At 34.7% G+C, this 14,874-nt stretch overlaps 1 protein-coding gene across 6 annotated transcripts in view; it reads left to right on the plus strand.

Annotated features, from left to right (window-relative positions):
* LOC142236755 (uncharacterized) overlaps positions 1 to 14,874 on the plus strand; it is an 825,257-nt gene that overhangs the window by 263,613 nt on the left and 546,770 nt on the right. Inside the window, exon 1 of one of the 6 annotated variants that reach the window (XM_075308028.1) lies at positions 12,793 to 13,361. The exons of the other annotated variants lie outside the window; for them this stretch is intronic. Coding sequence (XP_075164143.1) covers positions 13,360 to 13,361 — 2 coding nt within the window. The 5' untranslated portion in view covers positions 12,793 to 13,359. Of the gene's footprint in view, positions 1 to 12,792; positions 13,362 to 14,874 lie in introns of those variants that run through there. 6 annotated transcript variants of the gene reach the window in all.

Consider the following 14,874-nt stretch of genomic DNA (forward strand, 5'->3'; position numbering starts at 1 on the left):
CTAACTTCTTTTATTTTCATACATTTTTCAGGTACGTATACAGTAGCAGGCAGTAGCACTCTGCAAATTATCTGCTTGTCCAAACTATTGCAATCATTACAACGGAACATATATGGCAATGGATAAAGGTTGAAGAATCAGTACAACAATAGCGTTTGAAAAGTGAGCAATTTAACAATACTATTTATATGTCTATATATATCTTTGGATCCAAGTAAACTTTTTTTGAGTGTAGATAAGAAATTATCGATCACGTACTAAAATAATGGGCACCATTACAGCCACGGTCGAAATTTGAAAAATAATCTACCAATACAATCTTACCAAAAACTACCAAAAAAATATTATTTTGCAAAAATTTATTTTTTTCAGAAAGTTTTGTCAAATTTTTAGTTCTTGAGAAAATTTCGTCAAAAATTTTGTCAAAAATATTCTATAGAAATAATTTTTTTTTAGATTTTTTTTTATTTCTTTAGAAAATTTTGTCAAAATTGTATTTCTATAGAAAAATTGTCTGTAGATAAATAAAAACAACTATATACGCCCGTAAATTCGGCCGGGCCGAAGCTTATGTACCCTCCACCATGGATTGCGTAGAAACTTCTTCTACACACTGCCATCCATAATCGAATTACTTAAGTTGCGGTAACGCTTGCCGATGGCAAGGTATCTTAAAACCTCCTAACACCGTCTTCTAAATTGTAAGTATGTCCATACGTGGTATATATTAAATCAAAAAAGACCGACTAAATACGTCTATAATTCAGTTTTACAAAATTTTGTATAGAAATAAAATTTTGACAAAATTTTCTATGGAAATAAAATTCTAACAACATTTTCGATAGAAATAAAATTTTCACAAAATTTTCTAGAGAAATAAAATTTTGACAAAATTTTCTATAGAAATAAAATTTTGACAAAATTTTCTATAGAAATAAAATTTTGACAACATTTTCTATAGAAATGAAATTTTGGTAGATTATTTTCGGCTCCAGTGGCAACCATGATTCTGAACCGATGTGGACCAATTTTTTGTGATTGGAGATCGGCTATATATAACTATGGACCAATTTTGGTATGGTTGTTAGCGGCCATATATTAACACCACGTTCCAAATTTGAACCGGATCGGATGAATTTTGCTCCCCCAAGAGGCTCCGGAGTTCAAATCTATAACAACTATTTGTGCCAAGTTTCAAGTTGATAGTTTGTTTCGTTCGGAAGTTAGCGTGATTTCAACAGACGGACGGACGGACATGCTTAGATCGACTCAGAATTTCACCACGACTCAGAATATATATACTTTATGGGGTCTTAGAGCAATATTTCGATGTGTTACAAACGGAATGACAAAGTTAATATACCCTTCATCCTATGGTGGAGGGTATAATACAATTTTGACAAAATTTTATTTCTATAGAAAATTTTGCCAAAATTTTATTTCCGTATTAAGTATTGTTGACCTATTTTATGATTGTTCTGATTATTAGTTTTAATCGGCTTGAGGTCATAGAAACAATCGATTATTGATGTATTTAATATTTATTTCCAATATTTCGGTTAGTGCAACTAACCAACTTCTGGGATTTTGTATCTACGTAAAATACAAAAATTAAATTACATTTAATGTTCACAAAAATCACAATATTATTTAAGATATAATTTATTGAAAATAACTAACTTGTGTTCGTTTATTTCTATAGAAAATTTTGTCAAAATTTTATTTTTATTTATCTACAGACAGTTTATGAAGAACCATGAATTCTACCAACTTTGGAAATCGTGATTACAATACTACGGTAGTCTTTGTACGTGGATATAAAATTAAAACAAGTATATACGGCCGTAAGTTCAGCCAGGCCGAAGCTTATGTACACTCCACCATGGATTGCGTAGAAACTTCTACTGAAGACTGTCATCCACAATCGAATTACTTGGGTTGCGGCAACACTTGCCAATGGCAAGGTATCTTAAAACTTCCTAACACCGTAATATATACCACATAGTCCATACGTGGTATCTATTAAACTAAAACAGGCCGATTAAATATACTTTAATTATTAATTATTACATATTACTAAAACAGGCCGATTAAATACGTATATAATTAAGTTTAAAGTTTCTATAGAAATAAAATTTTGACAAAATAAAATTTTGACAACATTTTCTATAGAAGTAAAATTTGGAAAAAAATTTCTATAGAAATAAAATTTGGAAAAAATTTTCTATAGAAATAAAATTTTGACAAAATTTTCTATAGAAATAAAATTTTGACAAAATTTTCTAAAGAAATAAAATTTGGACAAAATTTTCTATAGAAATAAAATTTTGACAACATTTTCTATAGAAGTAAAATTTTGACAAAATTTTCTATAGAAATAAAATTTTGACAAAATTTTCTATAGAAATAAAATTTTGACAAAATTTTCTATAGAAATAAAATTTTGACAAAATTTTCTATAGGAATAAAATTTTGACAATGTTTTCTATAAAAATAAAATTTTGGTAGATTATTTTTGGCTCGAGTGGCAACCATGATTATGAACCGATATGGACCAATTTTAGTGTGATTGGGGATCGGCTATATATAACTATAGACCGATATGGACCAATTATGGCATAGTTATATGCGGGCTTTTACTAACACCACGTTGCAAATTTCAACCGGATCGGATGAAGTTTGCTACTCCAAGAGGCTCCGGAGATCAAATCTGGCGAACGGTTTATATGGGGGCTATATATAATTATGGGCCGATATGGACCAATTCTTGCGTGTTTGTTAGAGACCACATTCTAACACCATGTTCCAAATTTCAACCGGATCGGATGAATTTAGCTCCTCCAAGAGGCTCCGGAGAACAAATCTGGGGATCGATTTATATGGGGGCTATATATAATTATGGACCGATATAGACCAATTCTTGCATGGTTGTTAGAGACCATATATTAAGACCACGTACCATATTTCAACCGGATCGGATTAATGTTGCTCCTCTAAGAGGCTCCGGAGGTCAAATCTGGGGATCGGCTTATATGGGGGCTATATATAATTATGGACCGATATGGACCACTTTTGGCATGGTTATTAGAGACAATATACTAACACCACGTACCAAATTTCAATCGGATCGGATGACTTTTGCTCCTCTAAGAGGCTCCGGAGATCAAATCTGGGGATCGGTTTATATGGGGGCTATATATAATTATGGGCCGATGTGGACCAATTTTTGCATGGCCATTAGAGAACATATACCAATACCATGCACCAAATTTTAGCCGGATCGGATGAAATTTGGTTCTCTTAGAGGCTCCGCAAGCCAAATCGGGGGATCGGTTTATATGGGGGCTATATGTAATTATAACCCGATATGGACCAATTTTTGCATGGTTATTAGAGACAATATACTAACACCATGTACCAAATTTCAGCCGCATCGGATGAAATTTGCTTCTCTTAGAGCAATAGCAGGCCAAATTTCGGGGTCCGTTTATATGGGGGTTATACGTAAAAGTGGACCGATATGGCCCATTTGCAATACCATCCGACCTAAATCAATAACAACTACTTGTGCGAAGTTTCGATAGCTTGTTTCGTTCGGAAGTTAGCGTGATTTCAACAGACGGAAGGACGGACATGCTCAGATCGACTCAGAATTTCACCACGACCCAGAATATATATACTTTATGGGGCCTTAGAGCAATATTTCGATGTGTTACAAACGGAATGACAAAGTTAATATACCCCCATCCTATGGTGGAGGGTATAATAAAAATTATTTAAAAGTGAGGAGTTGACAAACAAAATTTTATTTGCTATAAAATTCAGTCTAAAGGAGCTCTTGACAATAATCTTCGAATGGAATTTTTGTTGAAATTTGATGAAAAGTACGTTTTTGCTCAAAAAATGCCTTTTTTGTACTTTCTTAAAAATTGTATTTTCCATCCCTGGTGTGAAGCGTCTGTCGGCCACGCATTTCATAAGAGGCCTTTTCGCAGTAGCCCCTACATAACATAAATCGATCTCCGGATTTCATATCCAGAACCTCTTGGAGGAGAAAATTTCATTCGATTCGATTGAAATTTGGTACATGATGTTGGTATATGCCCACTTATAACCATGCAAATATTGGTCCATAGGTTTTCTGCACAATCTATGGTGAAAAAACATATGTAGCTACTTTGATTCTAAGTTAGAATTTAAAATTTAAAAAATATATATTTTTGAGATTCAACATTGAAAATATTGTTTTGTTAATTGTCGTTCGTTAAAAGCCAATAAAGAAATGATTGACAACAATTAAATATTTAATGGCCTAAAATTAATTATATAATCGAAATCGTATATCATTTGTCCCTACAATTGGTGATCCTACAACAAGAGCATAGGACGATTACTGCCGAATTAGATAAATAAACCAAGGAAGTCATTTTCCTTGAGGGAAATGAAGCTTGAATTGTCCGCCCGAATTTTCGGCTGTATATATTTGCAATGCCCATCCACCATAGGATGGGGTTACACCTACTTTGTCATTCCGTTTGTAACACATCAAAATACTTGTCTCACATCAAATTCTGGGTCGTCGTGAAATTCTGAAATCACACTAACTTCCGAACGAAAAAAGTTATCTACTTGAAACTTGGCAAAAATTGCAAAAAAAAATTGCGAACGATTTGTTTGTAAAGCCGGCATATAAACCGACCCCAGATTTTTTTCCTTTTCTCTAGTTGTTTTCGTTATGTGCTAACGATGCCGTTTAAAACCGTGTTGACGAAAACTTAAATTTCCCAATTCAGACTCGACTTCAAGTAGAAATTATGTTATGTTATGTTTCAAGTAAAAATCACCCTTATTTAAAATAAAGTGTTGAAGGGCATCTCTTATTATTGAACGCTATTTTTATACCCTCCACCATAGGATGGGGTATATTAACTTTGTCATTCTATTTGTAACACATCGAAATATTGCTCTAAGACCCCATAAAGTATATATATTCTGGGTCGTGGTGAAATTCTGAGTCGATCTAAGCATGTCCGTCCTTTCGTCCGTCTGTTGAAGTCACGCTAACTTCCGAACGAAACAAGCTATCGACTTGAAACTTGGCACAAGTAGTTGTTATTGATGTAGGTCGGATGGTATTGCAAATGGGCCATATCGGACCACTTTTACGTATAGCCCCCATATAAACCGATCCCTAGATTTGACCTCCAGAGCTTCTTGGAGGAGCAAATTTCATCTGATCCGGTCGAAATTTGGTACGTGGTGTTAGTAGATGGTATCTAATAATCATGCAAAAATTGGTCCATATCGGTCCATAATTATATATAGCCCCCATATAAACCGATCCCCAGTTTTGACCTCCGAAGCTTCTTGGAGGAGCAAATTTCATCCGATCCGGTTGAAATTTGGTACGTGGTGTTAGTATATGGTCTCTAACAACCATGCAAAAATTGCTCCATATCGGTCCATAATTATATATAGCCCCCATATAAATCGATACCCAGATTTGTTTTCGGGAACCTCTTGGAGGAGCAAAATTCATCCGATTCTGTTGAAAATTGGTACATTGCGCTAGTATAGGGCCGCTAGCAGCCATGCAAAAATTAGTCCATATCGGTCTATAGTTATATATAGCCGATGGCCAATCACACAAAAATTGGTCCAAATCGCCAAAAATAATCTACCAAAATTTTATTTCTATATGAAATTTTGTCAAAATATTATTACTGTAGAAAGTTGTGTCAAAAATGTATTTCTATATAGAAAATTTTGCCAAATTTTATTTCAATAGAAAATTTTGTCAAGATTTTATTTCTATAGAAAATTTTGTCAAAATTGTATTTCTATAGAAAATTTTGTCAAAATTGTATTTCTATAGAAAATTTTGTCAAACTGAATTATATACGTATTTAATCGACCTTTTTTTGTTTAATATATACACCGCATGGACTAACTTACAATTTAGAAGACGATGTTAAGAAGTTTTAAGATACCTTGTCATCGGCAAGTGTTACCGCAACCCAAGTAATTCGATTGTGGATGACAGTCTTTAGTAGAAGTTTCTACGCAATCCATGGTGGAGGGTACATAAGATTCGGCCTGGCCGTGTATACTTGTTTCCTTTTCTCTACTTGTCTTCGTTATGTGCTAACGATGCCCTTTAAAACCGTGTTGACGAAACCTTAAATTTCCCAATTCAGACTCGACTTCAAGTAGAAATTATGTTATGTTATGTTTCAAGTAAAAATCGCCCTTAAAATAAAGTGTTGAAGGGCATCTCCTATTTTTTAACGCTATTTTTCTTTGTAGATAAGATATACAAATATAACAAATTTGAAGACGATTTTACCAATTTTCAAGAATTTTTCAAAACTATGAAAGTCAATTTGAGCTCAGTCAAACAAAATTATCTTTCATGTAAATATTTATATTTAAGACGAATCACTTAATAATAAGGACAAAACGACTTCGTTAAAAAGCTTATCGACTTTTGGACAAGAAAAAAATATATCACAGAAACTCGTCTTCTATACTAAGAAAAAAACACATTCGTATGTTAAGGACAAAAAAAATCTTTGGCCTCATGACAATATTTTTGTCAGTGTAGCAACCATGCAATAGTTGGTCCATATCGGTTCCTAATTATACATTGCCCCCATATAAACCGATACCCAGATTTGATTTCCGATCCTCAAGTAGCTGTAAATTTTATTCGATCCGACTGGTAATTTGGTACATGCAAAAATTTGCCAATATCGGTCCATAACAATATAACATAGTGAACCCATACAAATCGATCACCAGATTAGAAATCCGGAGAGGTGCAAAGATTATCCCATCCGGTTGAAACTTGGTACGTGACGTCACTATAGAGCCTCTAATACACGGACTAAAAAGACTGTTTTTTGTTCATATTTTGTAGCGCGAAAATTATATGTTTGGACTAAAATTTTTACCACATTATTTTTAAGTGCAAATATATAATGTTCTTAAACTAATATAACAAATTGGGGACATACGTATATTATAAAAATATGTTTCAAACTTCAATGTAAATATTTGAAAGCATAAATTGCGTACGATTTCATCTTTTAAGATAAATCCATTCAATAAAGTGTAGTACAAGAAAAAGATGCAGACATAAATAAACCAAGTGGAAGTGAGAATAGGTTAGATTAGGTATAGTGGTATAGTATATTTTCAGGCTCACTTAGACTATTCAGTACATTGTGATACCACAGTGGTGAACTTCTCTCTTATCACTGAGTGCTGGCCGATTCCATGTTAAGCTCAATGTCAAGGGACCTCCTTTTTATAGCCGAGTCCGAAAGGCGTTCCACATTACAGTGAAACCACTTAGAGAAGAAATGTCACCAGCATTACTGAGAATGGATAATCCACCGCTGAAAAACTTTTTGGTTTGCGGTCGAATATGGGGTTGAACCCACGACCTTGTGTATGCAAAGCGATATTGTTTTCGCATACTGTAAAAGAGTCAACGTTTATCACAAAAAGGCTATACTTTGCTTCCAACTAAAATTCGTTACAGCGAAAAGCAAATGGTAAACGGCGTTTCGTTTGTCTTAATTTTTTTTTGGGAGTAAAGAATTATTTTTTTCTGCATGTATAGAATCGAATATTTGCTTCCAATTTAATATTTTGCGTATAGACCGGATAATTCGGTCTATACGTTAATACTTTTTGATCAGACATAGACAAAGAGATGCACTTGACCCATTGCGGTGCATCATAAACACTTTATTACAATCAGTTTTCGCTGCAATCTGATATATTGTGAACATAAATATACGAAGCCAATGGCATACTAACATGCTTATAGAAAGACACAGGCACATTACCACAAATGCATCATGTACCAAATAACTTAGTTGTCAACATAGTACCATTATGATTCACCAACCGATAGATGTATCGGTCACAGTAGTGTACATGTGTCTCCAACATTTGGCGCCTAGATTTACGCGCACTTAATCGTAGATATTACTTTAATGGTGTACTTCTCGAATTGCCACAAAATGATACGAGTATAGCTGTGTACATTGAAGTGGGTCACAAAAGATCTAACACTAGCATTCTAAAGAGGCAATTAGTGTATAATGTGATTTCTACCACTCATATATGTGCACTCAAAAAAAGAAAAACAAGTATATACGGCCGTAAGTTCGGCTAGGCCGAAGCTTATGTACCCTCCACCATGGATTGCGTAGAAACTTCTACCGAAGACTGTCATCCACAATCGAATTACTTGGGATGCGATAACACTTTCCGATGGCAAGGTATCTTAAAACTTCTTAACACCGTCTTATAAATTTCAAGGTAGTCCATACGTTGAATATATTCAACTAAAAAGGCCGATTAACAACGTACATAATTAAGTTTGACAAAATTTTCTATAGAAATAAAATTTGGACAACATTTTCAATAGAATTAATATTTTAACAACATTCTCTATAGAAAAAAAAATTTGACAAAATTTTCTATAGAAAAAAAAATTGTCAACATTTTCTAGAGAAATAAAATTTGACCAAATTTTCTATAGGAATAAAATTTTGATAAAATTTTCTATACAAATAAAATGTTGGTAGATTATTTGGTAGAAATTTCAACAGGATCGGATGAATTTTGCTCCTCCAAGAGGCTCCGGAGATAAAATCTGGGGAACAGTTTATATGGGGGCTATATATAATTATGGACCGATATGGACCAATTTTGGTATGGTTGTTAGCGGCCGTATACTAACACCACGTTCCAAATTTGAACCGGATCGGATGAATTTTGCTCCTCTAAGAGGCTCCGGAGGTCAAATCTGGAGAATGGTTTATATGGGGGCTATATATAATTATGGACCGATATGGACCAATTCTGGCACGGTTGTTAGAGACCATATACTAACACCATGTTCCAAATTTCAACCGGATCGGATGAAATTTGCTTCTCTTAGAGGCTCCGCAAGCCAAATCTGGGGATCGGTTTATATGGGGGCTATATATAATTATGAACCGATGTGGACCAATTTTTGCATGGTTGTTAGATACTATATACCAACATCATGCCCAAATTTCAGCCGGGTCGGATGAAATTTGCTTCTCTTAGCGGCCTCGCAAGCCAAATCTGGGGTTCGGTTTATATGGTGGCTATATATAATTATGGACCGATGTGGAACAATTTTAGCATTGTTATTAGAGACCATATTCCAACACCATGTACAAAATTTCAGCAGGATTGGATGAAATTTGCATCTCTTTGAGGCTCCGCAAGCCAAATTGGAGGGTCCGTTTATATTTGGGCTATACGTAAAAGTGGACCGATATGGCCCATTTGCAATACCATCTGACCTACATCAATAACAACTACTTGTGCCAAGTTTCAAGTCGATAGCTTGTTTCATTCGGAAATTAGCTTTATTTCAACAGACGGACGGACGGACGGACATGCTTGGATCGACTCAGAATTTCACCACGACCCAGAATATATACTTTATGGGGTTTAGAGCAATATAATAATATAATATACCCCCCATCCTATGGTGGAGGGTATAAAAACAAGTAAGTAAAGTCTAAAGTCGGGCGGGCCGATTATATTATACCCTTCACCACTATGTAGACCAAAATTTGTGTTAACATCTCAACTCCTTCAAATTTGTTGGGAGTTATTATCATGGTTTATATTCCCATATACAAATATTTATATCTGAAACAACTTGGAGAAAATGTTTGTACTTCTACAAAATCGCTAGAATTAAAAATTAAATCGACTAACACCCTGGGATGAAAGCTAGGGCATATTTGATACAATTGTACAGAAGAACATTTATGATTTATCGGGCGATATATATATGTATTCGAGATATAGGACAATTTGAGTAATATTTACAATTTTTGGTATTCAGCAGTGGCGATTTTACAAGGAAATTGGTTAGATCTCGCCAAGATATGTGGTCAATTGTGGGTTGTGGTATATGACCAATTCGGGCGATATTTCCACAAGTCGGAGCTTTATTTAAAATTCGACCGTTCTGTGGAAAGTTTGGCATTACAGTGAGTAGGATATGACTACGATATGGGGAAATCATCACAGAATTTTATATAAGATGTGGGTAATTTGACCATATTAGATCAAGATGACACGCTTAAATAGCATATTAAATGTATTCATTGTGGAAACTATCGAGTCAATTGGAGGAAACTGTCATTGAAGATGCGTCTAAAATACTCTGGCGTACATATATATGACAGCTATATCTAAATATGAACCGATTTTGACTAAATTTGACATGCATAGTTACAATAATAATCCTGCTATCTCAGCAAAAAACGTAAATAGGACAATAATTTTGGCCTCAGTGAAACATATTATGTTTCACTGGTAGAAAAAAAATTTAATGGAATTTTCTAGATATATTTTTAAGGCGCCAATTGGTTACTTCCATTATTTTACTTGCAGCATACTCTCTAGGTCTCTCTTTCTAAGCACATATATGTTTATAGGTTATTTGTAAATTAATATATGTTTGCAACCAAGCATATTATATTTACAAATATTTTATGTCCCAAACATGTTATGCTAGTTTATGAACACTATATGCTTGTACTTAAAAATATTGTGTTAAAAATTTTGACTTGCAAACATATAATTTTTACACGCAAACATATGAAAAACAGTCTTTTTTGTCCGTGAAATTATATACTTGTTTTTGTTGGGATGTGTTTCATTTAAATTAATATGTGCATAAGCTTTTCCAATCTCCAACTATTTAACTCATTAACAAGTAAGGAAAGTCTAAAGTCGGGCGGGGCCGACTATATTATACCCTGCACCACTTTGCAGATCTAAATTTTCGATACCATATCACATCCGTCAAATGTGTTGGGGGCTATATATAAAGGTTTGTCCCAACTACATACATTTAAATATCACTCGATTTGGACAGAATTTGATAGACTTTTACAAAATCTATAGACTCTAAATTTAAGTTGGCTAATGCACTAGGGTGGAACACAATTTTAGTAAAAAAATATGGGAAATATTTAAATCTGAAGCAATTTTAAGGAAACTTCGCAAAAGTTTATTTATGATTTATCGCTCGATATATATGTATTAGAAGTTTAGGAAAATTAGTGTCATTTTTACAACTTTTCGACTAAGCAGTGGCGATTTTACAAGGAAAATGTTGGTATTTTGATATGGAAGCTATATCTAAATTTGGCACACATAGCAAAAATGCTAATTCTTTTCCCTGTGCAAAATTTCAACTAAATCGGAGTTAAAAATTTGCCTCTGTGGTCATATGAGTGTAAATCGGGCGAAAGCTATATATGGGAGATATATCCAAATCTGAACCGATTTCAACCAAATGTGGCACACATAGTTACAATGCTAATTCTACTCCCTGTTCAAAATTTCAACTAAATCGGAATTAAAAATTGGCGTCTGTGGTCATATGAGTGAAAATCGGGCGAAAGCTATATATGGGAGCTATGTATAAATCTGAACCGAATTCAACCAAATTTGGCACGCATGGCTACAATGCTAATTCTACTCTCTGTGCAAAATTTCAACTAAATCGGAGTTAAAAATTGGCCTCTGTGGTCATATGAGTGTAAATCGGGCGAAAGCTATATATGGGAGATATATCCAAATCTGAACCGATTTCAACCAAATTTGGCACTCATAGTTACAATGCTAATTCTACTCCCTATGCAAAATTTCAACTAAATCGGAGCAAAAAATTTGCCTCTGTGGGCAAATGAGTGTAAATCGAGTGAAAGCTATATATGGGAGCTATATCTAAATCTGAACCGATTTGGCTGATATTTTGCAAGTTTTTCGAGACCCATAAAATATTCGTTTGTACGGAATTTGAGGAAGATCGGTTGATATACACGCCAATTATGACCAGATCGGTGAAAAATATATATGGCAGCTATATCTAAATCTGAACCGATTTGTTCCAAAATCAATAGGGATCTTTGAGCCGAAACAGGACCCTATACCAAATTTTAGGACAATCGGACTAAAACTGCGAGCTGTACTTTGCACACAAAAATACATCAACAGACAGACAGACAGACGGACATCGCTAAATCGACTCAGAATTTAATTCTAAGCCGATCCGTATACTAAAAGGTTGGTTTATGATTACTCCTTCTTGGCGTTACATACAAATGCACAAACTTATTATACCCTGTACCACAGTAGTGGTGAAGGGTATAAAAACGCTTCACATATATTTTCTCCTAAATTGTATTAAATATCTCATATGTTTGAATCTGTTCTTGAATCTTTATGCTAAGACTTCCGCAGAACAACATAACACGGAAGACTTCGTTCAGTTGTTCTAACTTCCAACAATGTTTTGTTATTGTTCATCCTATTCCCCCATCTAATGTACACAAAGATTCATAGAATAGATATGAGAGACTGACTAGTGAGTACACCGATACACTGCGAAGACAACTGTAGTGTCATTTTGATAGTATCTATTATCTGCTAAATTGTTTACTTGAAAATTTAATTGTACTTCAACACTGCGAAAGAAAAGCCAAAAGAGGAGATGCCAATAGAAGCAGCGAGAAGGACGCTGCTCTGTCAGAAGCGCTGTGAATGTTCTTTTGGGTGGATTTATTTATTTTTTGTCGTTATCACTTTATATGTGATTGTATTGTTGTTGTTGTTATAGTCATCTATGGTTGTTGTTTTACCTGTACAATTGAATTGGAATGAAAAGTTGATGTGTATTGCAGCAGCTGTTTCTGCCGCTCGCATCTCTGAAATGAGCAAGAACGCAGTGCAAATTGCGTTTAAGGCAAACCAACTGCCCGTTGTAACCCACACGGACAACCAGTTTTTAGTCTTTTCGTGTTTTTAGGTGGATAACTAACAAGCAACGGTGTCAAAAGAAAATTCGTAACGAAAACTCGTCTCACATAATAAACGTGCGCGCATATCTTACTCCGTTTTGGTTAACTTTTTCCGTCGTCAACCATAGTTGGTTGTATATGCAACCAAACCACGTGCAATCTCCTTAATTGGTCAACTTAGCAAAGGAGTCGTAAAAGAGCCACTCGAAACGATTCGAGGAAAAAGAAATTGTGAATAACAACCTCAATTAAAATTAAATAAATTTACTCGAAACAGAGTAAAGTGAAAAATTTATAGAATAAAGAAAATAATATAGTGACCAAAGTAAAAAAACAAAGAGTCCACATTTTTTTTTTTTTAATTTAAATAGACTTAAAATTTTGGTGACCATATTTTTTAGCAGCAGCCAGCGATTACAAATTCACCAGAGTTTCATTCCTGTCTTAAGTGGATTAGCGGAAGTATATATCAATTGTAAAAATGTAAGCATATTTTAATGTAAGCCGATCTGCTAACCCTTCTTACACCGTGTAGACTAACATTGTTGGTACTTTCTCAAATCCATGAAATTTATAAAGGTCTAAATTGTATTTAAATCCGAACTGATTTGCACAAATTTTTTTATTGTCTACCATTAAAATTTAAATCAGCTAACACCCTGGGACGAAACACAATGTTAGCGAAAACAAGTAAGTTAGAGTCTAAAGTCGGGAGGGGCCGACTATATTATACCCTTGATCACAGTGTAGATCAAAATGTTTGATACCATCTCAACACCTGCAAATTTTTGGGAGCTATATAAAGGTTTACATTCCCATATGCAAATATTTAAATCAGAACAGATTTGGAGAAACATTTTTAAACTTTTACAAAATCTTAATTTACAATTAATTATTATTCGAGCTTTATGGACAAATTAGATTAAAGAACTTGATCACTAGAACCATTGAAAAGAAAACGCCAGCTACAAATCTATACACGCCTAGACTGTACATGTTTCGAATGAACTTTTCCACAGCCTATAGCATAGATCTGTTGGGATAGATAACTCAATTTTGGGCCCTTTACGCTTCTTATGGAGAAAACCCTTGGGAATTTTCCTCTTAGGTTAGGTTAGGTTAGGTTAGGTGGCAGCCTGATGTATCAGGCTCACTTAGACTATTCAGTCCATTGTGATACCACATTGGTGAACTTCTCTCTTATCACTGAGTGCTGCCCGATTCCATGTTAAGCTCAATGACAAGGGACCTCCTTTTTATAGCCGAGTCCGAACGGCGTTCCACATTGCAGTGAAACCACTTAGAGAAGCTTTGAAACCGTCAGAAATGTCACCAGCATTACTGAGGTGAGATAATCCACCGCTGAAAAACTTTTTGGTGTTCGGTCGAAGCAGGAATCGAACCCACGACCTTGTGTATGCAAGGCGGGCATGCTAACCATTGCACCACGGTGGCTCCCTCTTATAAATTGAGTCATTATTACTCCCACTGTGCATCATCTTTTCATATAGCTACAAATCCCTTAATCTTATTTTAGTATACCCTCCACCATAACTTTGTCATTCCGTTTGTAACACATCGAAATATTGCTGTAAGACCTCATAAAGTCTATATATTCTGGGTCGTGGTGAAATTCTGAGTCGATCTAAGCATGTCCGTCTGTTGAAATCACGCTAACTTCCAAACGAAACAAGCTATGGACTTGAAACTTGGCACAACTACTTGCTATTGATGTAGGTCGGATGGTATTGCAAATGGGTCATATCGAACCCTTTTACGTATAGCCCCCATATAAACCGACGCAAAATTCATCCGATCCGGTTGAAATTTGGTACAACATCCATGCAAAAATTGGTCCACATCGGTCCATAATTATATATAGCCCCCATATAAACTGATCCCCAGATTTGACTTCCGGAGCCTCAAGGATGAGCAAAATTCATCCGATTCTGTTGAAATTTGGTACGTGGTGTTAGTATATGGTATCTAAAAACCA

This window comes from Haematobia irritans, chromosome 4 (genome assembly GCF_050003625.1).
Source record: "Haematobia irritans isolate KBUSLIRL chromosome 4, ASM5000362v1, whole genome shotgun sequence".
Taxonomy (NCBI): Eukaryota; Metazoa; Arthropoda; class Insecta; order Diptera; family Muscidae; genus Haematobia; species Haematobia irritans.